Source organism: Chinchilla lanigera, unplaced genomic scaffold (assembly GCF_000276665.1).
Source record: "Chinchilla lanigera isolate Chin_1 unplaced genomic scaffold, ChiLan1.0 scaffold00100, whole genome shotgun sequence".
Classification (NCBI taxonomy): Eukaryota; Metazoa; Chordata; class Mammalia; order Rodentia; family Chinchillidae; genus Chinchilla; species Chinchilla lanigera.
The window spans coordinates 3,486,732-3,511,920 of record NW_004955501.1 but is presented as its reverse complement, the minus strand read 5'-3'; the positions used below and the strand labels follow the sequence as shown (position 1 = coordinate 3,511,920).

At 44.9% G+C, this 25,189-nt stretch overlaps 1 protein-coding gene across 1 annotated transcript in view; it reads left to right on the top strand.

Annotated features, from left to right (window-relative positions):
• Ephb1 (EPH receptor B1) overlaps window positions 1-25,189 on the top strand; it is a 397,616-nt gene that overhangs the window by 309,807 nt on the left and 62,620 nt on the right. Inside the window, exons 6-9 of the mRNA XM_005406784.2 lie at window positions 1,793-1,917; window positions 9,003-9,165; window positions 13,108-13,216; window positions 14,054-14,118. Coding sequence (XP_005406841.1) covers window positions 1,793-1,917; window positions 9,003-9,165; window positions 13,108-13,216; window positions 14,054-14,118 — 462 coding nt within the window. The remainder of the gene's footprint in view (window positions 1-1,792; window positions 1,918-9,002; window positions 9,166-13,107; window positions 13,217-14,053; window positions 14,119-25,189) is intronic.

The following is a 25,189-nucleotide window of genomic DNA, read 5'->3' as shown; positions in this document are numbered from 1 at the left end:
GGCACAGCAGGAGATTAGGAGGACATATTTGACAGGCCAAAATTTCAGGGACACTTAAGACCTCATTAGTGCAGTCCCTCTATGAACTGGACACCAAGATGGGGTTAAATATCCAAAGATTTATTTCAGAAACAAGATAGGAACCAGAAGCATCTGGGAGAGCCATCAGACCACAAAGCAGATCTGGTCTCTGTGAAGGAGATGGTATGAAGGAGGACTGGATGAAAAGAATATTTTACTGCTAAGCTATTATAAGGAAGCATTGCAAAGGCCAATGGGGAGTCTTTGAGTCAAAGTTACTGTTATGGTTTGTGTCTGGATGTCCCCCCAAAGCCTTCTGTAGTCAGGGGTACAGGCTTCTAGAGTTTATGACTGAACCATGGTCCAGTGCTGATATTTTGGGTGTGAGTGCTACACCCACCCTGGGGTGGAGTGCCTGCATGCAATATAAGGAAGGGAAGAAGGCTTGCTCTTCCCACCGGCCTTCTCCTCCCATTTTGCTCTTGCTGCTTTTGCTGTTTTCCAACACCACAAACTGTTGCCCTCTGCCATGTGCCACCCTGCCTTGGAGCCATCTGAGTATGGACTGAAACCTCCACAAACTGTAAGCTAAATAAACCTTTCGTTCCTTAATTTTGGACCTCAGGTATGTGGGAACCTTCTCTGTATGGCTATCCTGACTAGGAACACTTTGAGACCCCTGATCTGCATCCCCTCCCCCAGCAAAGGCTGCATATGATAGGTGCTCACTGAGTGTGCAACAAGTGGTGGAGAAGGCAACACCCACCCCTCACTCCGTGACCTGCTAGCTATGCTCTGTAACTCCAGGTCTTGGAGGAAATCTATTAATTTAAATTGAGGATAGTAAACGCCACTCAGGCATGGTCCCCAGAGAAAGCCTTGGAAAGTGGAGTTCGAGAGAGAAAACGACCTTCATCATTGCAGAACTGCCAGGACAAAGCGGAACAGCCCCCGAGCAGAGCATAGACTGAAGCCTCATCCATTACCCGCCTCTTCCCTTAGCAAGACAGCCCTCATTTATTATTTCCAGACTGTTTTGATTCTACTTACATTGTGTGAAAAATGTTGTATCAGGAAATAAATATTATTTCCAAACAGAGATCTCCTAGTCAACTTTGCAGTTCTTGGAATTATTATCCTGTTTCCAAATGCTTGGTTTGTGTATCTTTCCTCATATATATTTGTGAGCTCTTTATTGAAAATGTCTTCATTTGGAAAATTCTGACAGTACCTCTGTTGTTGGTCTATGTTCATGTCTTCTTGAAAGATACCACCTGTTTTCCTTCTGAATCAAAGTAAAACTATTCATGCAGTACTAGAAAGAAATATTTGCTGGAATGTTCCTTTTTGTTGCATAGTAATTTTGCAGTGAGCAGTTCACTCACTTGATATCATCTCTTGTCCTAAAGTCTCCTTTTTCTTCAATACCTGCTGCTCCAGAATATTCCATTGTTTTTATTCCTCCTGTCTTTTCCTCTTATTCTTCCAGCCCTCTCTTGTTTTGAATAGGCCTTTCTCTTCTCTGCCATGAATGGATCACATCCTTTCCAGCCCATGCATAGTTTCCTCTGCTACATTATCATCTTTTCTCAAACACAAATGCCATTCATTCTGCAAAGCCCACAGGAAGTTCTGCAGACCCAGCCTAGCTGATGAAAGAGAAAGGGCAGGGCTCAAACCCCGTGACATTTCACTCCCAACTCCCCTCTGAAGATGGCACTTCTACTACTGAGCATCTATTCAGCTACCTTGTCTCTTCCTCTCTCCACAGCCCCTTCCACTGTTCCCATCATGCACCAGGTCAGTGCTACCATGAGGAGCATCACTTTGTCATGGCCACAGCCGGAGCAGCCCAATGGTATCATCCTGGACTATGAGATCCGATACTATGAGAAGGTGAGCCAGCTCTGCCGGTAGGCTTGTAAGATCCAGGGCCAGCTACTGTTCCATGGCCAGTGGAGGGCAGGAGAAGACAAGCTGGAGGAAGTGCTGGAGGAAGAATTCGTTGATGGATTTCAGAAGCTCCCTGGGGAGTTAGTGGGGTCTTCTCTGGCAAAGCATCTGAAAGTCAGGCACTCTTACACCAGCTCAGGAGAGAATGGTCCCCTCTGCCTATATACAGTCCACTGAGCTGGAGTAGGCAGGCCCAGGCCCTTCTCTAGCCATATGTTTGCTATAGTGATACAGATTGCTGCTGCAAAACTGCCAGGTCTTCTGAATCCTCAGAAGAATTCCTAGTTTTGTAGACCAGTGGTTTTCAAAGTTTTTGATCACATGTCTCCAATATGTGTGTTAATTTATATTTTATATGCATATATAATTTCAATAACATATCTGTGGAGGCTAAAACAGTTGTAAATGGAAACACACATGAATGAGATAAAAATTAGTAGAAATAGAAATTTATGTCTTACCTTCCTCTACTGCTCCTTAGTAGCTGCTGCTAGGGCTACAGCAGGATATATGCTGCCAAGAAAAGGGGAATGGTGCCCTGCAGAGTTGGTCCCTGACCTATCAACAAAGGAATAAAGGCCTCCCTCACACCATGGTGAAAGCCACAATTGCAGAAGTCCCAGGAAAATACAGTGCTTTCCATACTAATCCAACACACCACTAGCAAAAATGCCAGATGATTTCATCCATGTGTTCAACAGATACTTCCTGAGTACCTACTATTGGACAAGTACTGCTCTAGGTACTATCTGTGGTTTACTAGTGATCAAATAGACAAAAATCTGTGCCCTTAGGGGGCTTACTTTCCAATAACAAGAGATAGTGAACAATGAACATAACAAGGACTTTACATAGGATGTTAGAAGGCAAATAGTACAAAAGAGGAAAAAAAACCAGCAAAATAAATGTGATCGGGAGAGTCAGGCTTGTCAGAGGGACAGATTAAAAAAATCAAACAGAATGGTGAAGGTAACATCTGGAGAAACATATGAGCAAAGACCTGAAGAAAGTCAGGTTGTTACGAAGTCATAATCAGAGGGAAGAAGGGACAACAAACCATGCAAACCGCTGAGGCAATAGCGTGCCAAGTGACTCAGTGAACAGGATGGAAACTGGCACAACAGGAGGGACGGGAGCAGGAGGGGCCAGCACTATATTTGTGTCAAAGATGTATAAGACATTGTCGGTCTTCCAGACGAATCCCAATTATGAACATTCTACCAGAGTGAAGCTTGTTTGTAAATTGGGGGCTTACTGTACTCAAGAAGGATGATGAGGGTCTGAATTGGAGTGGAAGGTGAGGGCTGTTGAAGTATAGCGAATTTCAAAACAGAATAGAAACACTCGGGTGTAGAGGGTTTGGGCTGAGCCAGTAGAACAATGTAGCCACTGTTGACTGAGAAGGGAATCACCGTGGGTAAAACATATTTGGGGTGAGGGAAAGGACAGAGTTTCACCTCTGTGTCTACATTCCCAAATGATGTCCATGTAGAGATGAGGAGGAGGTAGCTGGATGAGCATGTCTGGAGTTCTGGAGAGGAGATGAGATTGAACATCTGGGAACTGTCAGCATATAGACAGAATGAGAGTCCTGGACCTCCAGTGGGTCGGTGGAAATAAGAGGATCAAGGACTTCCAGTCCTGCATCGTGGGCCATATTGGACAGTGGGATATGATTGCATCAGAAAACTGAAGATCTAGTTTCTAGTGCTCTCTGCAACTAACCAGGCATGCAGCGTGGTCAAATTACTTCACCATTCTAGGTCACAGTTTCCACATTTGCAAAATGGTAGCAGTTTACCTCCCTGAAAGTGGAGGCCCAGGTGGATCACCAATCCAAGAGGCGGTGTGTGCTTAGCCAAGCCTACCAGCAAAGTGGAGGACTGGGCAGCTTTCTATTCTATGTAGAGAATACGGGGATTTGTAGACACTTAATTCTGTTAATTTAGTGAATTGGGGGCAATTTAAACCATCTGGATTCATAAGTACCCATTATATCTAATCCACATTAAATTTGGGTCCCTTATTTGCTTGATATTTTTTGGCAGTTAATAAAGTGAATATTGACTCTCCAACATGTTTTGGACCAAACTGTACCAATCGATCACATGGTCTCATCATGTACCAAAGTTGGCCTAACCGTTTCACAGAGTATAGTACACAATGCGATGTCAGAGTCCCTGGCATGGGTCCATCCAGTCCCTTTACCATTCACGTGAAGTTCCAGCCCATGAGTTTAAAATAGCAACTCATCTCAGAAAATTAATAATTTCTCCCTTGTGAGGACTAGTTAGGTGCCAGGAGCTTTGTAAACATTATTTTTTTCCCTCACATCCCTGTGTGGGAAATATTAGTGTCATTGCTATGGGCAAAGAAATCAATGCATAAAGAAATTAAAAAACAGAAACAAAGCAAAACAAAAAATATTTGCCTACTGTCACACAGCCAGGAAGTGAGACCAAGTTCTTTGTCATGCAGTAGGTGGCAGTGTCGGGAAGGGGCAGAATGTATTGGAAACCATTTGCTCCTCCTCAGCTTCAGTGCCCAGGACAGCACACTAGTAGCTGGGCTGGGGTAAAAGGGTTAATTAAGGAGAGGACTAAGACCAAAGCCATGAGACTCATGCCCTTGTGCTCTGGCTGCCTACTCTCCAATCCAGCCTAACCCCTCCACAAGCTTTCTCCTACATTTAAATTTCTGCCCTGGAAAGACTGCAATTAACCTCAACTTCTTATACTATGGGAAAGCTTATTTTCCTGTTTTAGGCTACCTCCTCACTTCTTGCTAATTTATACTGATTACTAAGACACAGACACATAGCAGCTCAGTGCCTGAGGCAGCCTGTACATTTTAGAGACACATATTGTCCTTACCCCAGAGGATAGGATGCTTTCCTTAGGAACACAGAAGACTGTTTACCAAAGCAGTGGTTACCATTCCATCTATTGCTGTGGACCTCCCTTCACTTACAAGGTATTCTACTGTGAAATCCATTATGTTGCCTTGACCATCTCTAATATGACAAAAGAAAAAGACCTTAGCCTATGAAGGGATATTGAAATAATAACCACAATGATCATTCATTGTATATCGAGTACCTATTATGTTCCAGACAGATACAGATATATTCACTCTGATCTTTAAAAGAGATATACTTGAAAACTAGATGTATCCAAATGATAGATGATGGAACCAGAAAGGTTAAATGACTTAGTCATGACCACACAGGTCACAGAAAGGGAGTCACAGAAACAGAAATATTGACATTTTGATTATAGTTCAATGATAGAAACTTCTGAACTCAGTATGGGAGTGGATGCAATCACAGCTTATGCTGAGGATTTCTAAATTGATGTGGTCTCGGAAATAAGAGATTATAGTTTAGTATTAAATCCAAACAATGGAAACCAAAACAATCTGTCCACCTGCTCCAAATAGCCATGGAATCCTGGTCTTTGGAAGATGCAAACACAAATAGAATCTAGCCCAGTAGATGTCCTGGATTTTGTCTAAAGAAGCAGCATTCACCATTCTTCCATCATATATCACCTCTCCCTAACAGAAATCCCAGCCCCTTCATCTCAACCAGGAATCATTGTATGAGGTCAGTAGCCATAGGCAATGTACATCAACAGCTGGGCGTTCCTGTGGAGCTTTACTTATAAAACAGATAGCTGGGACATGGTGGTAGTTTTACAACTTCTGAAAATCCTGCCAAATCTGCCCGACATTACATTTCAGTTTGTATGAGGGACACTTTTCAATTTCAACTCTGTAAATAGAATCAATGAGGCTTTGGCCTCCTCCAACAGCTTATTAATAGAGAGCTCAGATGCCATCAAGCTGATGACATTCCCAGAGTCTCACCCATGTTCATCTCTTTCCCCATTTTAAAACATTTCCATTCATCATTCTCTCTTGTTTACTGTCTTGTAGCACTTTTCACTCCCAGTATCAGCGCTTGTAGGCAAACCATGGGAGGAGCATCTGCATCTGCTCTCAGCTGTCTTCATGATTAAGTGCTTCCATCGTATTGGCACTGAATAATAACTGTCAAGGCTAGGACAGGGTGTTTTAGGTTTGGGGAGTTTCTACCCTTCAAATTTTAAGATCATTTTCTCATAGAAACTCTTTCAGACCTTGGTAATAGCTCCTGCTCAATCAGTTGGTTCAAATAACTAGACCACAGTGTGCTGCTTATTCGCATCCTTAGCAGAGTTATGGGGAGCCCAGGTGGGGCAAGCATCATGCTGCATGTTAGGGTACTGGGGATAAAGGGAGAAGAGTGATATCACCACTGCCATCCCTGGCTGCAGCCTCTATCTCCACACACACATAATAAAATCAGTCATCAGTAACCTTGCTCATTGGTCTCACTCATTTGCCTGGAATTGATTAATGACACTGTGGGGAACAAGAACTGATACTCATTCTAATCACTGAACTTCTTCAAGAACGTGTTAACTATAAAGTGATTATGGGTTAATGTATTAAAATAGATTTTTTTTTCAGTAGAAGATATCTGGCCAATGTCTCACTTATTTCACGTAGTACAAGACTCCATCTGATTCCAGTAAAACCAGAGGGTTCCTGGAGCTGCCTGAATTTTGTAGCAATGGGATTTTATTCTTCTATGCACAGTGATGAGGCTTTCATAGTTTCAGACCTCAGATCTCAGGTGTGTTAAAGTAGTAATTACCAAAGTTCTAGATGACGTTCCCTTCTGTGGTAAACAGCCCTCTTTCTGCTGAATCTCTGGTTGGTGGTAAGAGTATGGTGGGAGATTCCCAGGCTGTTTGTGTAGATCAAGTGATGGGTGGGTAGTGTCTCCCCAGGTAGTCTTTTCCAGGGGCCTGTGAAGATGAAAATAGGCCCTTTCGTAACACTCAACATCAGCTGGAGCTAGCCAGGAATCGATGGTCCCCTGAGACTGTTTCTGAATCACTACCATGGCCCAGCTCCGTTTTATGCTGCCCACACTTCAGATGTGCTAGTTACTCAAGGCTTTATACCCCTCTAAGCCTTGCTTGTGCATGTTTTATTTTGTTTTCCCTTTCCACAGTCATCCATGTGGGTCAGTTTTTCAACTTCCATGACTGGACACGTGCCACCCTTTCGCTGCCTTGGGATGGTTCTCTTCAGATGTCTGGGCTTGGTTGTCCCCTTGATATGACTCCATGGTTCCCTGACCTGCCATCGATACTGCTGTCATCTTATGTCTAAATTCTTTTTTTTTGTTTGTTTTGTTTTGTTTTGTTTTGGTTTGGTTTGGTTTTTCTCTGGTACCGGGAACCAAACTCACAACCTTGCGCTTGCCAGGCAGGTGCTTTGCCACTGAGCTAAATCCCCAGCCCCCTGTCTAAATTCTAATCTACCCCACAAGATGTTGTGTCCTCAGAAGAGAGGGATCATGCCTTTGCCCTCGCAGCTCATGCACAGCACCGACACTCGCGAGTGTGTCATAAATGTAACTGTCTGGCTGAATGAATGGGTAAATGAATATACATCAGGTCGTCTTTACTTTTGCAAAGTAGATGTGTACATATATTAAGACAATGGGAAATCAGTATTACTTTACTTTATTGTTTTGTCCTGGGCTCAGTTACCTGAGCTCTTTCCGTCATTTGACTGAGGGTGTGATTTGCAGACCTCTAGTCACTCAGCTTTCTTTTCATTTGTTACTTTGCCTCTTGAGCCACTGTGATCAGAACTTAGAACAGTACCCCAGATCTGCACAGGGAAACTATGGGGTCTCCCTGAAGTGACTCTTCATTTTCACTGAGGTCATCATCTCATTCCAGGACTCATTTTGCAGACAAAGGAAGGCGCAGATGCTAACACTAAGCGCTTGTTTCCTTACACTTGCAGAGAAAAGATAGGTTCACAATAAAAGACCCGGCTGGTATCTAACGGGCTGCAAGTGAGATCTAAACTGAAAATACAGTAATGAGGAGAGTCCAGGGGTGACAGTAGTGACAGAGGCCTTCCTAGAAAGGAGTCTTTGGGAAATGTAGGCTAAAAGAAGGCCTGGTGGGCAAGGTGTAGTCTGAAGAGACAGCAAGGCTAGATTTAAGGGAATTGAGAGAGTGGAATCAACTTCATTATGAAAGACTTATAAACCTAGACTTAGCAGTTTCTCATTTATATGATAGTTTTAGGGAAATTCGAGAGAACTTTTAAGAAAAGAAATTTGGTATTGGATGGACATGAGGTGGGAGCATTTGAAAAGATGGGAGGCCACAAAAGCCCAGGCACCAACCCTATGTTATACAGGGTCACTGGCAAAGACAGAAAGCACCTCTTTAAAAGCACTCTTCACTAGGGAGAAGAAGCGGAATAAAAAATATAAGCAAGTATGTGAGCAGCAAATGATACACACATGCAAATAAGGACTACAGAAGACAGGGCAGAAAGTGTAGGAGAAAGAAGCAGGAAGTGTGGCCAACCACTCTAGAGGGGGAGGGGGTCAGGATACAGAGAGAAGAGACACGTTCTCTTTAGATGCTGGGGGAGGCATGCAAGGAATGAGTGCCCACACACGGCCAAGGAGAAGGCAGAAAACACTGGGGAGGCTGTGCAGAATGGCCTCAACTACTTTGCTGAGAAGTAAAGCCTTTTGCCCCAGCACTTGAAGGAGCTTCAAGAGTGAACAGGGAATCTTGAGAAGAGAGAGAGAAGACTGCAGCTCAACGGAAACAAGACAAAAACAAGCAAGCAAGCAGCAGATGGACGCTGCCAGCTTTGCCTCTGCTGAGGTCAGAGTTTGACAAGGCCGTGCAAAACTGGGTGGTGTGCGTAGGAAATGACTATGCGCCTCCTTGTCAGGCCCTGAGAGCACAACTGTTTCAGCCACCGCACAGCCAAAACTCATTCTTCATGCCCTTGGCCCAGGCCAGACTGGCTTCATTCAGGGGGAGATAACTTCTCTCAAATGTGTACGACTGAGACCTGAGTGCTCCACAGTGGAGCAGGCTGGGGGTATAGTGCTCAGAGCAGACTGGTGACCCCTTGCCCTTGTTCTTCTGCAGGAGCATAATGAGTTCAACTCCTCCATGGCCAGGAGCCAGACAAACACGGCCCGAATTGATGGGCTTCGGCCTGGTATGGTATATGTGGTCCAGGTGCGCGCCCGCACGGTGGCTGGCTATGGCAAGTTCAGTGGCAAAATGTGTTTCCAGACTCTGACAGATGGTAAGGAGGGGTGGGGTGAGGGTGGGTAAAGGTGGGCAGAGGGCATGCAGTGAGAATGGGGACCAGCCCCAAAGCAGCTGCTGTCGCAGTCCAAATGCAAGCCCTCTGAAGGGTTTGTCTCCCAAGAGAGTGACACAGACTTGCTTGATGCCTCTATGTTCTCTGCAGTTTGGGGCATCTCTTTCCTAATCTCTGATTGGGTCTTCCTTGGACAGGCTCTGTGCCACACATTTGGTTCTGCATTAGCACTATGGTGAGACCCAGGCATGTCTCGCAGTGCCCTCTCTCTTGCCTCTATGTGGAGGAGTAAGCTCCCGTGCTGTTTTGTCCTCATTCCCTTCTCACTCTTCTGTACTTGCACTCTGGAGCTGAGCTCACAACCTAAATGCATGAGCCTGGATCTCCAGGAAGGAAACTGAGACATTTGAGGTGTGACAGTCTTATAACTCCAGGATCTCAGCACACTTGAAACGACTTCACGGTTGACCTGTCCTGGGTCCTGCTCGGGTGGCTCCAGAGACAACAGCCGAGTTCTTTGGAAGACCAGCAAGTCTGCCCCTCCAAAGGCTTCTGACTTGGAGCTTTATTAGTTCCCTATTATAACCATTTCCCCCAGCTCTTTGAGACCACTTCCATCATTAGTCCTAAAACTTTGATTCTCTATAGCGTAAGCATTGTGCGTGGGTCTGTCTATCTACCACTCTTTTTAGAGCCAACCCCTTACCATAGTGTATGTATTCATTCATATATCTGCCTACCTACTGGTTTATTTTGAATTATTTATGAGCTGCCTCCAGGTAATTTTCCAAATGTCCACCTATTCTTGACTTTCCAAATTGAAAGCCTTTTATTTTCCTTTGTTAGTTAACTTACAGAGTAAAAAAGGTCTTGTTTTTATATAACATTCAGTTTTAGGCCCACACACTTAGACTGGGAGTCCAGCAGGACTTGAGGTTTATATTGGTTCACATTATACTTTTTTTGACAATTTTTAAAGTTGCTGCTGAGTGTTCTGGTGTGAGGACTGTGCCATAAGCACAGCAGCAGCTGCCCCAGATGGGGTCCCCACAGGGCACCCCCTGCTTTCCAGTGACTCACACCTGGGTGCTTTACTGTAAACTGTCTAGCCCCTGTGGAATTGAAGTTTCCAGCCTGTTTTGAGTTTATTTTAGGTGAAATTTCTCTTATATTTTGAAGCTAGAGAAATGGGGTAGAAAGGTGAACTAGTTCATTGAGATTAATAATGCTGCTGGGATGAAAAGAATGCGAGCTGTCTGCTTCTCCCTGAAGGACTCATCCCCCTCTTTGCACCTCACTTACCATCTAGATTTATAGGCACTTTGGCGTCAGAAGGTACACAGGATTAAAAGCCCAAAACTCAAAATGCTCTATGCACTGGTCTCTTGGCAATTCTGCTAGACAAATCAAGAAGTAACAAATTTCTCCCAAGAAGGCTATTCCTTTTACATTTGGCAGTTAAGTTTTGTAGACCCAAGAGGGGCTAGATATAAGAGAGTTCTGGTAAGTGGCCAAATTTAGGAGCGTTTATCTTAATGATGGAGGTTCCCACATCGGTAGTGATTATGTTCACTGAGGCTGCAGGTCCATCTCCAGTGCAAAGGTGAGTGTGAAGGTTGATCAGGAATAGGGTTGTGTGGGGTTCCCACACAATCAGTGGCCACACTTTGCATGAATGACCCCCACAGGGGTCATAGCCTCAGTGGCCCTGGCTGCTCTTAGCTAGAGTATGCTGACCTTTGACTTAGTGCTCTGACTTTTTTTTAAACCATTCAGATTTCATATTGCTTTTTTTTTTTTTTTTTAAGGATAAAAGGAGGGAAACATTAACAGACATACAACATTTTACAACATATCACAAGCACAATACAGACAATACAGAGTTACAAACAAAGTGGTAGGGAATTAACAATGGTGGTTGTATTACATATTGATATCTTCAAAGTGGCTTTTTGAAGCTTCTAATTTATAAGGCATTGTTAAGAACTCCTCCTTGTGATTCCATGCCCTTTATTATGGGCCAAATTTATTTATTTTTAAATACACGTTGTCTTAGTTACTTTTCTCATAGCTCATAGTTACTTTTCTCATGAGACAAAATACCTGACACCCAAAGTTTAAAAAGGAAAGGCTTATTTCATTTCATAGTTTGCAGAGGTTTCAGCCTGTATTCAGCTGGTTCCAAGGTGGGGTGGCATGGCAGAGGGGCAGAGGAAAGTGTTCATGGCAGAGCAGGCAGCAGAGAGGGAAGCAGCAAGCAGCAGCAGCAAGCCTGCCTTCTTTCTGTCCCTTTATATTCCACCCAGGCTACAAGCCAATTGGTTGATGCCACCCACACCCTGAGTGGGGCTCCCATTATCCACACCTTTAATCCCAGTACCACACCCTTAACCCACATTCACACACTGTAAATCCAGCCACTTCTGAAAAGTCCCACTGATGATCCTATGAAGCTTTGGAGGGACATCTAGATGCAAGCCACAATACATGTTACAGAAAGCTCTCAGTTAAGGGCAATTGAACCTTGCAGTCTTTCCAGTTAATTTCTATTGAATGGAAAGCTTCATGAGCCAATAGCCTTGCTTTTAGAAGTCTCTTTCTCCATCTACATAGTTGAGGATGGTTTGTAAACATTGAAGAGCATAAGAACCCAGTATAATGTTGGTGAAACATGCAGATACCTTGCTGTTCACCAGAGGCTCTAATCCAGCAGATTACAGGAGGGGCCAGAAATAACAATTGCTTAACAGTTTTTCTCATGGAATCCTGGTGCTTGTAGTGGGGAATCTCTCTCTAATAAGGATTGTCCTAAAGATTGTCAGATAAAATATAGATTGAAAAGCTCAATTCTAATTTCAGCTAAACCACAAATAATACTTTAGTACAAGTATTTCTCATGCAATATTTGAGGGATACTTATACTGAAATAACATTCATTGTCTGACTGAAATTCAAATGAAACTGATGGTGTTTTATTTTTATTTGCTATATCTGACCCCTTAATTATAAAAAGAACATAAATTGTTTGATCTCCCATTGCCTGGGATCAAACATTAGGTAGTGGCTTCTTAATACCAGTGAGTGGAAAACCACAATAGTAGTGATGGTCACCGGGCCAAGTGGTTTATGTGGATTAAAGAGAGGAGACTTAGTATGTGGGGGCATCCATGATAGGTCAGACACTGAAATGTTCACCCAGTTTGATCTTTTTAAATTTTTTAACAGACAAAAGGTCTGAGTATCTGAGAAGCTAAGTAAGTAGCTCAAGCTCGCAAAGATTACATTTGGAAATGCCAGGGTTTGGACAAGATTTGCCTGCCTGTGTGATCCATGGCCTTCCTATTCTTCCGATGATACAGCATGGTTTTAACATTTGCCAGAAGCCTTGATCCTTTTCTTGTCCAGTGGTCAGGGGTGATGGACTGTTCCTTGAACATTGCTTCATCCTCCACAGCACCTGTGGGCATCCTCCACCTCCACCTCCACCCTTAAAGTGAGGTGCAGTGCTGGCTGACTGCAGATAACTTCAGATATCTGCTCAGTGACTGGAAAATGCTACATCTCAACAGCTTCATATTTTTGGAAATCCTTCAGCAGGAGTTTTCATCTCCTTTCCATTGGACTTCTCCTTAGCATGGCTGACCATCCTTTGAGAGACCTTTGAAGGGGGCAGTGGAAATTGGGAGTCATCTTTGCTCCAGAGACAAATGTCAGCTCCAAGTTCCCAGATTCTCCCTGTCACTGTTGCTTTGTTTTTATTCTGATCTTTTATCTTTTGATTTTGGTTGCTGTTGTTTATTGGTGATTTAAAGATTACTCAGAATCATGGAATCTGTAGCATATGTATTCTTTGGTATCATGCGCTGGGTGCTAACTGTATGCACAGGAGGATCGAGAGGATTCTAATGTCACTTTCTCACCTAGATGATTACAAGTCGGAGCTGAGGGAGCAGTTGCCCCTGATTGCTGGCTCAGCAGCAGCAGGGGTGGTATTTGTCGTGTCCCTGGTGGCCATCTCCATCGTCTGCAGCAGGTAGGCCCTCCACTCTCAACTCTTCTCCTTGGGCCCAATACACCCTTTTCTGTATACCCTTCCCTCTCCCATGCTAGACTTTCCCAGAATGTGTGGATCAGACAGGGCCTGACCATTCCTGAATACAATCTTCACACCATCTCAACCCACGGACCACCTAGAAATCTCCAGATTATTTATTTTCTCTGTGCCTAGGATAAAATCCTCTATGGGAGCTGGGAAGGGCTATAAGTAAACAGCATCTATCCTCCAACCTCATTTTAGCCAAGACTTTTAGCCCCTCTCACATACAGCAGCTTTGCAGAGTGACAGTTACAAAATTGCGTTTGACCCACTGGAGCATCACTGTCAGCATACAGCGCATCCTCTGGTTAGAGAGCTCGAGGCCTTCTGTGGCAAGCAAAAGGCAGGCAGGCAGGAAAAGGGGTGAGGATGAGGAAAGAAGAACTCCAAGTTCCACACAAGGACTGGCCCTGAAGGCCTTGTGAATTTTTAATACTGTTTGCTATAGCCCTGGGTGATTAGCCCAGATGCGTACTTTCTGCAAAGCCCTGTACTTCCTGCCGAGCAGCTCTGAGTGTGACCTGAGTGTTGAAGGGAACCCTCATGGCCTCTGTCCTCTTATGGAGGCCCATAGTGGGTCAGGCTTCTGTAAGACTGTGACTTGAAGGTAGACTCATCTGCCCACATTGGTGAGTAGCTGTCAACCAGAATGCTGGGCAGGGAAGAAGAAAACCCTTATAGTGAGGGTTACCCAGTTCCTAGGGTGAAGCCCTGTGTGGACATGAGGCCTGGGTATATCCCTGATAAGTGAGAACCTCTTTTCTGTATCCACAGGAAACGAGCTTATAGCAAAGAGGCTGTATACAGTGACAAACTTCAACATTACAGCACAGGCCGAGGTGAGTAGAAAGCATACACCCACCACCTGACCCTTGGAAACACTGAGTCAAATGGACTAGTGTGTACAGAGAATCTTCAGCCCCCTCTGGCTGATCCAACAGCAAGTCACCCACCAGCCTCAGTACCCTGGCAGCCGCCTCGTTCTGCAGGTCCCAGTGGACCACAGGCTGCCTGATCCATCTTCCAGCTGCCCTTAGAGGGGACTCATTGAATGCCTCGTGGGTAGATTGCCTTTTGCCTTGATAAGCCCATATAGGACACCAGGAAAAGATTGGGTTTAGCAAGTCAGTGAATCCTGAAATCAGACTCAGTGGGAAAAGATGGAGGGTTCTCTATTAACATCTTCTGCCTTATCTTATCCAATTGAGCGGCTGGGGAATGTGTTAACCAAATTCACAGATAAGCCATAGAACATGAATGCAGGGAATTAAAAAAGATAGTAGAGCCCAAGAGGCCAAAGTGCTGGGATATCTCCTGAGTGTTTTCTTTTTAAACAGTGTCTTTAAAAGTTTTTCTTACTCATTATCCTACCCATCTCTCTCTCTTTTAAACCAATGTCTAAAAAGTATTTTCATAAGTAAAATTTCTCTTCACCAATGTGCATCATAAAGTTCACTAGCAGAACTGTTCCTTCCACTGAGTGAGTACAACATTGCAGGAACCAAAACAGGTCCCTCCAGGTCAGCTGGGTCACCTGCCTGCCTCCACAGCAGCACACTTAGATCCTTACTGCAGATGCGTTCTGCTCCTAGATAACTCCTTTAGGATTCCACAGACGCTCTCAACTTTGCCCCAGCACTTTGCACTCTGCTCTGTCACAGGCTTCCTCTGCAAGCTGCGTTTCGCCTCAACCCTCTGGCCCCAGTGGAAGCCCTTTTGCTTCCTAGTCACTCAGCAGTGAGCTCGGCAGACAGACCTCAAGGCACACACATGAAGCATAACCTCACTGGAAGATTCTTCAGGGTGGGAAAGTGGGCTCTAAGGCCAGAGCTCTCACCGGCCACACTGCTGCCCTTCTCCAAGGTCCCCTGGGGCAGGAAAGTGACATTGGGGTGTTTACAGCAGCAGCTCTGCCACAAGGAGCTTGTGTCCTAGTGCTACCAGTGCTGGTTTGGGCTGTACTGAGGCACTTTGCAGATGTGGCTTTCAGCCCAAGATCAAGACCCTGGCAAGCATTTGTAGATGACCAAGTCCGTGGCAGCTGGGCTGCTTTAAGACCAGTGGCCACTGGGAGGAGCCGTGGGCTACTCACTGGCGCAGTGCTGCAGCTCCTGTCCATAGTGGTTGGGCAGCTTAAACAGGGCCTTCTCTAGACCACATGCACAGCCCCTGGAACACTGAGCCCTGTTTGTCTCCCTACTACTCCCTTAGTCTCTGGGCCTCCTTCGCTATTCATTTCTGAGGGAGGACCCCTACTGTGCCCTCTCACTTCTTACATCCTGGTCTGAACTCTCCCTTGCTGCAGAAGTTGCATGTGCCTTCATTCAGGTTGATCCATGCCTGCTGCTTCCAGTCAGGGCCTCTGCTTCTCCTGCTGGAAGGCAAGGGCTTTGGTGTACCTGATTCCCAGGTGATATGCACCACTGGGGTGCCTCAGAATTACCCCAAGGGCTTTCTGCTTCTCCTGGCTTCCCCTCCTCTATCTCAAGCTTCTGACATTGCCTCTCCATCCACTCTGGTTCAACTTCTTGCCATCACAAGCCACTATAAGGTCATTTTCAGATCTGGCATCCTCTGAACCATGTAGATGAAGCATTTAGAAATGGTCATGTCAACCTGAAAGAAGAGTTAGGACTATGGGGATATACAGAATTGGGTTCAAAGGAGGACTCTCACTTGGAAGGCTACAGATATGCAAAGGTCCCTTAGGGTGAGGTGGGAAAGAGGTCTCTTTCAAAACACATGCAAGCTAAGCCAAGGTATGAACCCTTCAGGTGGGCACAGAAGGTCACCAAGCACCAATAGGGTAGAGTATGGTGCACCTTTGGCTACGACAGCCTGCATCCTGGCTGTTCTGCTCTCGAGAAGTAGCTCTGCTGGGCCACCACATGGCAACCACATGTACAAAGCTCTGTTTCCAAATAACAGCCACCTTGCAGGTGCTCCATCCTTTTAAACCCAACAGAAAGAGGGCTTTCTGGCCTTTGTTTACTCTCTATTACTTGGACTCAGATGGACCCAGATTTGTGTGAGGTCTGAGTCCATCTCCTTGGCTACCTTGGAAGTTTGCATCTTTTATAAATATCTGTTCCCTCTACTCACAACTGTTCTGACAGTCCCTGAAACTTGGCTCCTCCTTATGCCTGGGTTCCCTAAACTCAGGTGTCATGCATTAAATTGTATTCATGCATTTTTCTATGGTGGACATCTTTCTTCCTGATGAAAGCTATTACAGTGCTGTTGGAAAATCACTATCAAAGGACTGTGGAGTGGGGAGAAGGCTCAGCACACAAACAGCCAAAAAGAAAACTAAAGCTCTGATGGCAGAAGAGCCTGGCCAAAGAGGGAGAAGAGGCAGGAATGATGGGTTAAAGAAGGCTTCCTCTGTGCCCTGCATTGGGGATTTTACCCTGGTAGCTCATTTAAACATGTCACACCCTCACAGCTACTCTAGGAGACAGGCATTAATCTAGGAAGATTAAATGACTTCCCAGGCCACACAGCCTCCCAGTGGCAGAGGTGAAGTGCACACCTGAGTTTGGCTGCAAAGCTCATGTTCCTTTCATGTTGCAGAGACTCAAGGCCCCTGGTCTTGAGGAGAAGCTCCCAAACTAATCCCAGATACACTGACTGGTGGTCTGTGAGTCTTCCCTCTGGATCCTGTTCCCAGAACCACAAAGCTCAATAGTGCCTAATCTTGAATGTGTGCACCTAACTACCTGTACCAGCCATATTTATGCACCTCTGTGCTATATGGACAGCAGCCTATAACCCTGAGGATTTCTGGGCCCAAGAGTGACAAAAAAGCTATTGCAGCTGCTCAGCTCTATTCACCAGTGCTCAAGAAAGCCCTGTCTCTATCTCCTGCAGGCAATGCACAGAGCACTTCAGAGGAGCTGGTGGCCCCTACCTTCCCAGAACCTCATTTCAACCTGATGCAAAGGCTGAAGGAGACAAAATTGAAATGTGTGCAGTTAAGGTGTAGCAGATCTAGTAAATCTGAGAACATGCTATGGTCTCCACAAGCACTGGTTTATGTTTGCTCCGAGCCTGGAGCATGGGGAACAGGAACGTAAGGGCCTTTTGGATTTAACTAGAGACAGACTAGCAAGAAGGCAGGCTGGAGAGAGATTATGCTGATGTGATGCCAGGTATTCTGACTAAGAAACCATTAGCAGGTGGGTTCTTGTTCAAGAGTGAGTGGGAGGAAGGACGGGCTTCCCAAGTCCTGGAAAAGGCAGGAGACATTGTGTTCTCTGGTTCTCAGAAAGTACCAGCTGCCTAAAAATTATCCAGACAGAATAATCTGAATAGGTTACAGTATACTTGAAAATCTAGAAAAGAGACAATTGATTTTACCTGAAAAAAGAGACTGAAAGAGCTGAGGTACCACTTACTGAATAGCGGCTGACAACTCCCTGATTACTGACTTGGGTAGAGTGAGTAGGGCTGGGGAGAGAGGGAGGGGGGGACTTGTTCAAGGGTCAAGAGTTTTCAAAAGGATCCCTAATAAAATCATCTCTGTTTAGGCAGCTGCTGATAAAATCACAGGGATACTTCTGTTGTTAAATTGTGAGAAAAGTACAAACAAGTAGGGTATGTGACCGAGGACTTGAGACCAGCAAACTCTCTAACGTTTTATTAGGGGAAGAGGATAGGGCACAGAGAATGCAAGAGCGTGAACTTGACTCCATCCAAACACTTGACGACTGTGAAGCAGATGGGTCTGGGAATTTAAACTTCCATTCAGTGATCATTGCAAGCCAATGAGGATTCATTAAGAAAAAATTATAAAGACCTCTTTCTATTTACTAAGGTTATACACTTAGTAAGTTCAAGAGAAACTGCAGGTGTAATGAATTTTTATTTTAGCAAAAATATTTTATGGTCTCCTAAGAGAAAACATTGTTAATCAGATACTGGGCTTGTCTTCGAACCAACAGAAAAGTGAGTTAGTGACTCTGCTGGTCAGAAATTCCCCAGTGTTATTCTGGTCCTTGTCCTATTCAATCTCTTGTTTGTTTGATTGTTTTTTAACTTCATGAGTCAGATGCAAGCACAGGGATGCTGATCGAATTTGTAGGTAACAGTTGGAGAGCATAACTAACACCATAAAAGACAGAATCAAAATTCAGAACTATCCAACAGCTTTGAATGCTAATTTGAAATCTGCAAGACAAAATGTTAGCAGGATAAATCTGGAACCCAGTGTTTAGGTTAAAACAAAAATGCAGCAATACAAATAGGAGAAAACCTGACTTGCTATTTATTTATGTGGGGGGAAAAATTTAAGTATTTAGTTCACCACATGCCTAGTATCAGTGCCATTATAGTTACTCCGATATGAGAAATCCAAAATATAAATAAGCATAAAGAGCAAAATAAAAGAGAAATGATAGGAAACAGGAAGGTAGCCTTTGCAGAGACGGGAAGGGGATCTGGAGGTAGGAAATGAGAAGGTAGGGAGGGGGATAGGAAGGAAAAATGACTAAGATTTGATTTGTTTATTTACCAATTCCCCAAGATGAATGTAATTATTATATATCATGAATATATACATAATAAGAAAGAAGCTAAAAAAGAAAATACTACTGCTACTGCTAGAACCCACCAGTTTTGAGCACTTACTGTTTTAAACACTTTACATATCTTAAGGAGTTTAATCCTCCTAGCAGCCTCAAGAGATACATTTTGCATTTGAGGAAACAAAACCTCAAAGAGGACAAGTAACCTGCTCAGTCTTGGAATTTGTGATCTGCAAAACAAGGTTTTTAACTCAGGTCTGTCTGACCCTGGGGTCCGGATTAAGGTTCAACTCAGAAGAGCTGACATACAGACAAGATATCTTCTGTGCTGGTAGGAATACATCTAGAGTGATGGTCTTGGTTCTGGAGACAACATTCCAAGGACAGGGTCCTCAAAGTCCCTGACCAGAGGACAGCAGCCTTGACTGAGGAGAGTGACAAATCCTGGCCTGTTACTGAGGAGACCTGCAAAGTCCAGTGTCTGGTGCTGAAGGTGCCCAAGCAGCCATCTGGATGTCATCATCAAGCAAAAGGCCCTCATGGCCAAGGCAAGAGACGCTGTGCTTCCTGGGGTTCTACGGAACCATCAGGTGAAAGGGCAAAGGAGGCTGAGTTTGACTCCCTGTCAGAACACCATCCCTTGCCTAGAGCTCTCCAATGGAGAGTGTGCTTTGGGCGAGTGAGGTCTCTGCATATTTAGGCAGAGGTTAGATGGTGCTCAGGGAAGGACGTTGTAGAGAGGATCGCTGCTTTCGGTGAGAGATGGGCTGAAATTATACCCAGGAACATGTCTAGTTCCCAGATTACTTACCTAGCCTCTAGATTCTGGTGCTTTTGAGAACTGCAGAGGACACAGCATGCTGTGTGCAGGGCTGGTGTACTGCTGGAGGAAGGAGACCCACTCTGACCATTTGGCTGCCTCTTCTCGAGGGTAACAGAACATCCATAAGTCAGTGAGCACTGTGGACACCTGAGGAAAGCTCCTGGGTGCAAAAAAGTGTCTGAGTTTATAGTGGGTGCTTATTAAATGTCAAATAAATTTAATGACCTAGATTCACCTGTGTGCCTGCTGCCAGCTGTACACCAGAACCTCTGGAAACTGTGTTAACCCTTGTGAGCCCTGAGATATTAGCTGTTGCCTTTGAGTTTCTAGCAGTATTTCAGTGGTCCAGAACCAGGAGCTGTGCCTGGAAGGAGCTGTGCCTGGAAGGAGCTGCCTGTCCTGGACATTGAAACCCACAAAGTGGGAGGATGCAAAACATCTTTTCCTGAAATACCTTTCTCAACAGGAAGCAGCTTGTGTTCTACTTTTCTTTTCTAGTAGACAGATACTCAAAGACTATGGTTTTAGGGGCAAATCCCCAAAATATGGCAAAAACCCTAAGGAAAAAGAGGCAGGAAGATCTTTCCTCAGATCTATTGCTTTCCCATTCTGCCTTGGGTTTCACACTGAGGTAGCACCTTGGATTCTTCATTACACTCAGACTGAGCACCTCTGACCTCAGCTCTCTCATGGAAAGACTGCCTCCCCTTTGTCTTGCTTGTGGCCACTAGAGGTAGGAAGAGTCAATTTCCCTTCCCCAAATCTCCTACCTGGTTAATAGTAACACATGGTTTATAGTTGTCAGCTTTCCCATTGCTGGGACCTCATACTTGACATCCACAACTTAAAGAATGAAATAATTTATTTGGCTCTCAGTCTCAGAGATTTCACTCCATGATCAACCAGTTCTAGGTTAGAAACAGCATGGTAGAAGGGCATTTTCTCCTGCCCCTTCTGCTGTTCTCCCTGCAGCATTCTTAGAAACCGCTATCATACACCTCTAAGTAATTATTGCAACAACTTCATAGCCATTTTTCCAACCTGGAGCCCCTTCCCTACAAAAACACTTGTGAATACTGCAGTCTACACCAAAATGAGCTCCCCAGCATCCTGTTCTCTGCACACGCCCTCCCCTGCTGATGGAACAACCATCATGTCTGTGTGTTCAATGGCATCAGTCCTAATTGGTAAATAGGCCCTTGAATACTAGTGTAAAGACATTATTCCACCTCATGCCTCCTGGTCTCACTCTTCCCACTCATGTGATGCCAAGCCTCGGACTTGCGCCTCAGAACACTGTGATCTTATCCCTCTGGCAGGTTCATGTGTATCTTACTTCCAATTGCAGCCCAAATCCTGTTGCCTGTAGGATTCTCATCTTGCAGACCGGCACCCACAACCTTCTTCCTTTTCTTGTGTCCATAGCATTTGCAACCACTTCCAGATGTGGGCACCTGACTGAGGGTCATCCCGCACTTTTCTCGTTATTTCACATCTTGATCACCCAAAGAATTTCATAAGTTTTGTTTTCTGCAGCTCCTATAGTCAGTAGCACAGTGCTGGCCAGGCACCTAGTCAGAAATGAGAGGGAAGAATGCTCAACATACTGAGGCAGAGGAAGACTGGATTTTGTGCGCAGGTCTCTAAACAGCTCCCTTCCCGTGCTTCAATATCTGGACCAAACTAGGTGAGTCACAGAGATGACAAAGTCTGCCTCAGATCCAGAATGAAGCGTAAGGAGTTACACTTTCCCTCACTTTCCCATGACTCAGTCCAAACCTGCTGGGGCGCAAAGCCGTAATGACTTAAACTAACGCAAGGTGATTCTGCTCTGAAGCCAGACTGTGGGGTTCTAGAAATCTTCTGCCATCTGGAAACTGCCTAGCTCTTCCTGGTGTTCCTGAAGCTGCTTCATGGATGAAGGCTTTCAGTTGTAGTTTTCACTGACCACACGTGTCCATGTTCCTGATTTTGTGCTTTCTGAATGTACAAGAGACCTGTAGAGGAGTAGCCAGTGTTTTCCCTTCAGCTTTGAGTCCCCAAGTATGACTGACTGTTTAGAGCTGGCCCTTTCTGAGCCCTTATGCTCTTCCCTGAATCTCTGGTACTTGTAAATGATCTCATCACTGACTTTTGAAATCCTCCAGGTTTGACTTTGGTAACCCCAGAGCTCATCTAAGCCACTTCCCTGTTTGAGAGCAACCTAATCTACTGATGGATGTCCTGAGACAATGGCCATGAATTTTTGCTGCTTCCAGAACTGCTCTATGTGATACAGGAAAGCTGTACACAGTGGTTAGGTCATTTCTCCCCAGACCTAAATATTTAAAGCCTTGGTTAATGTTAAAGATTTGTCAGTTCCTCAGGAACTCTTGTTTTGTAAGGCTTTAGGCAATCCAGGCGAGGATCCAGCCATAGCATAAGTGAGCTTTGAGCTCACAAAAGAACTGTATCCACACATCAGATCTTTAATAGAAACTAGTAAACTAGAAGATCATACAATTAAATACTTTTTTCTTTCTCAGGACACTAACAATCAGTTTAATCCCATACATAAAATAACATTTTTTTTACCAAAGATATGTAATCTACGATAAAAATGACACTTTGAAATATAAATATGTCAACAATATTAATAAGAATAATGATAATGTGAACCATGGTAGAGATGGTTTTATAAAATGCCTTGCATTATATGGATATATTGCATCTAACCTTATTATTACTGCCACTAATAATATTTCCCCCACACTCATAATCTGAGAATGTCTTCTGAGCTCCGCGTCCCAGTGTTTTGCTGCGCCTGACTCTGCGGCTGACTCGAATTCCTTGTTCACTGTCTGGTGATTCATTGCACTAAATACCATTTTCCTGATAATTAAAAACTGCTCACTGGCAAGTGGGAGCAGGAACAGGCTGATGCAGGATTTATGCAGAAACACAAAAGGAACCAAAAGACAAATGACCTGTTCTGCCTAGCTGAAGGCATTTTTTTTTCTCTCATCATCTTCTGGGACTTGAGTGAGCCTTGCTGTGCTGCAGGAGAGCTGTCCGGGGAGATGAACCATTCCTAGATGAAGTGGACAAAGGGAGAGCTGTTATGTGCATGCGATTAGCCAAATTACTCCCCCTATTTAGAACCCATAGACTGCTGCCTTCAGCCAGAGGAACTGGGCCAGGGCCATCTCTTCTATCAACCCCATCAGACCTCAGAGAAAATAGCTTGAACTATGCGTTAGACCTTGATTTCACTTTTTAGTTTTCCTTCCTCAATGTGGTAGGGCTTTCTTCAGTTCAAAGGAAAGAAGTACTGATCCTAACTGTGGCAGAGATGCAGTAATTAAGATGCTCATTCTAAACAGACACTGTACTGCATCACCACTCCTGGCTCTAGCCTCACTCCTTGGATTCTGGTGAAAGGCCTTACTGATAAGCAAAGCCTTTGGCATGAAAACAGCAGCCATGACTGACGTCTCTCTCTCTCACACACACACACACACATACACACACACACACATTCCCCTTAATTCTACAAGCCAGCAAGGCAGCAGACCTCTCTTTGGGAGTAAACTGCCTCTGCCATCATAATACAAACTTTATCCCAGGTGTGTGCACTTCGTCACACATTACTGGCCTAGAGAATAAAGGTGCCATCAAGAGGTGAGGCCTCTCTCTTCTGGGAATAACTCCATCCCCAAACTGGCTGGGGCCAATATCTGTAAAGCTCATTAACTCAGAATCCTTTCCCATTCATCCTTGTATATGTCTTTACTTGCAAACCATTCATTATAGCACATTCTAGATTGTTTAATTAGTTTCCATGGAAGAGCTCCTGTAGGACAGCTTAGCATACATCTTTAAAAGCCCTTGATCTAAAATAACAAGGTAGTTATTTTTAAAGTAACTAATATAACCTAAGCGGCTTACATCCCCCACTGCCCATCCAGCCTGGCTTCCCCGTCTTACCTCCCCAAACACTTCCTAGAACAATTTACTGATAATGGTAATGAGTCTATTAGTCGAGGAGTTCTCCCCCTACATCGGGCACTGTGCTGGGCCTGCCGCATGCAAGATGGTCTTTACTTTCACAGCCACCCTAGGAGGGAGGTGTTTTTCATCTACTGGCAGCTGTACAGGATAGGAGACAGCTTTGAGGCTCTGACTTCACCTGTTGGCCCCAGCATCTGAGCCTTTACCTCCTCTCACGCTGCACAGAATTTGCAGAAATCACAGCTTACTGACACCGACCCACTGCTCCCTTCACATTTTGCCTCATATACTCCGGCACCTCTCCAGCGCACATTGGCTAGCTTCCACCTGCAGCATCTGTGTGTCTCTGCCCGAGTGCTTTCTCTGGCCTCAGAGCCTTCCCCCACTTGCATTGCAGGCCAAACAACCCCTAAACAATGACTGATGAGAAAAAATGTGGAAACGCTTCAGCTCCTTTACCCTGAGATGGGCCAGCTCCAAAGCTTGCATGCACCTGCAGGGTTTCCGAGCGTGTTTCTCAGCCTGTTTCAGTGACCCACCATGGCTGATGGCTTAAGAACAGGCCCCACGCATGCTGCCTGCCTTTCCCTATCTTAACTCACTTCTTCCCTGGGCACTTCTTTGGATTTCCTCCAAGATAAACCACTTGCTTTTGAAGCCTTGCCTCAACGGTTGTCTCTAGGAACCAAAAGTGAGCCCAGAGCAGCCTAGAAATGACACCTGGGCTCCCACACTGTCCGTCTGACCCCACTCTTTCTTGCCCTTCACTTATTCCGCATAACAAGTAAGAAAGAAATGATATCCTGTCTCTGTTTTGTCCTTTGTCCAGTGATAATCTCTCTCCCTCCCCCTCCCCCTGCCCCTTCTCCCCCTCTCTCTGTCTCTCTCTCTCTCTCACCCACACTCCCCATACCCACACTTTAGAACATTCTAGATAAAGGCAAATATTTCTGTTTACTTTGTCCAAATTTTCATTGTTGCATCCCACAGTCTATGTCATCTAAAAGTTTCCCAGGCACATTCTAAAATGGTGTTAACCACCCTAAAACCAACACCCAGCATGCCAGAGTGATTTCATCTAATGACTAGGAATAACTCAGTAACTTGTCTTCTAGAAAAAGCTGTGTTTCTGAGCACGATACTTGGTTTGCTGACTTAAAAACAAAAAACAAAAAACCTCCTCTTAATTCTTTGCTGTATCTTCCTTCTTCCTCTGTATTATACTCTAGTCTAGCATTTCCAGTCCTTGCCTGACAGGGTGACCAAGGCAACATTAGCTGAGGAGAACCACCAGAAATGTGGGGGTGGAAAAGGTCAGAACTAGAGCATATGTGGCGCATAGGGAGAAACCAGAGATCTGCGGGATGGAGCAGCGGTGAGTGTGGTGCCGAGATGGAATCTGAGGTCCAGCCTCAGCCTGAGTCTCAGCCACTGTGCATGGAGCAGAGTGGCTTTTTCAGACCCTCTGCCCCTGCTGACCTGACTTCTTCATGGGTGACACAGCAGCAGCTGGCAGAGAAATCTGCCCTTCATGAGGATGTGACATTAGCCTTTGTCCTTTGCTTTCAGAGT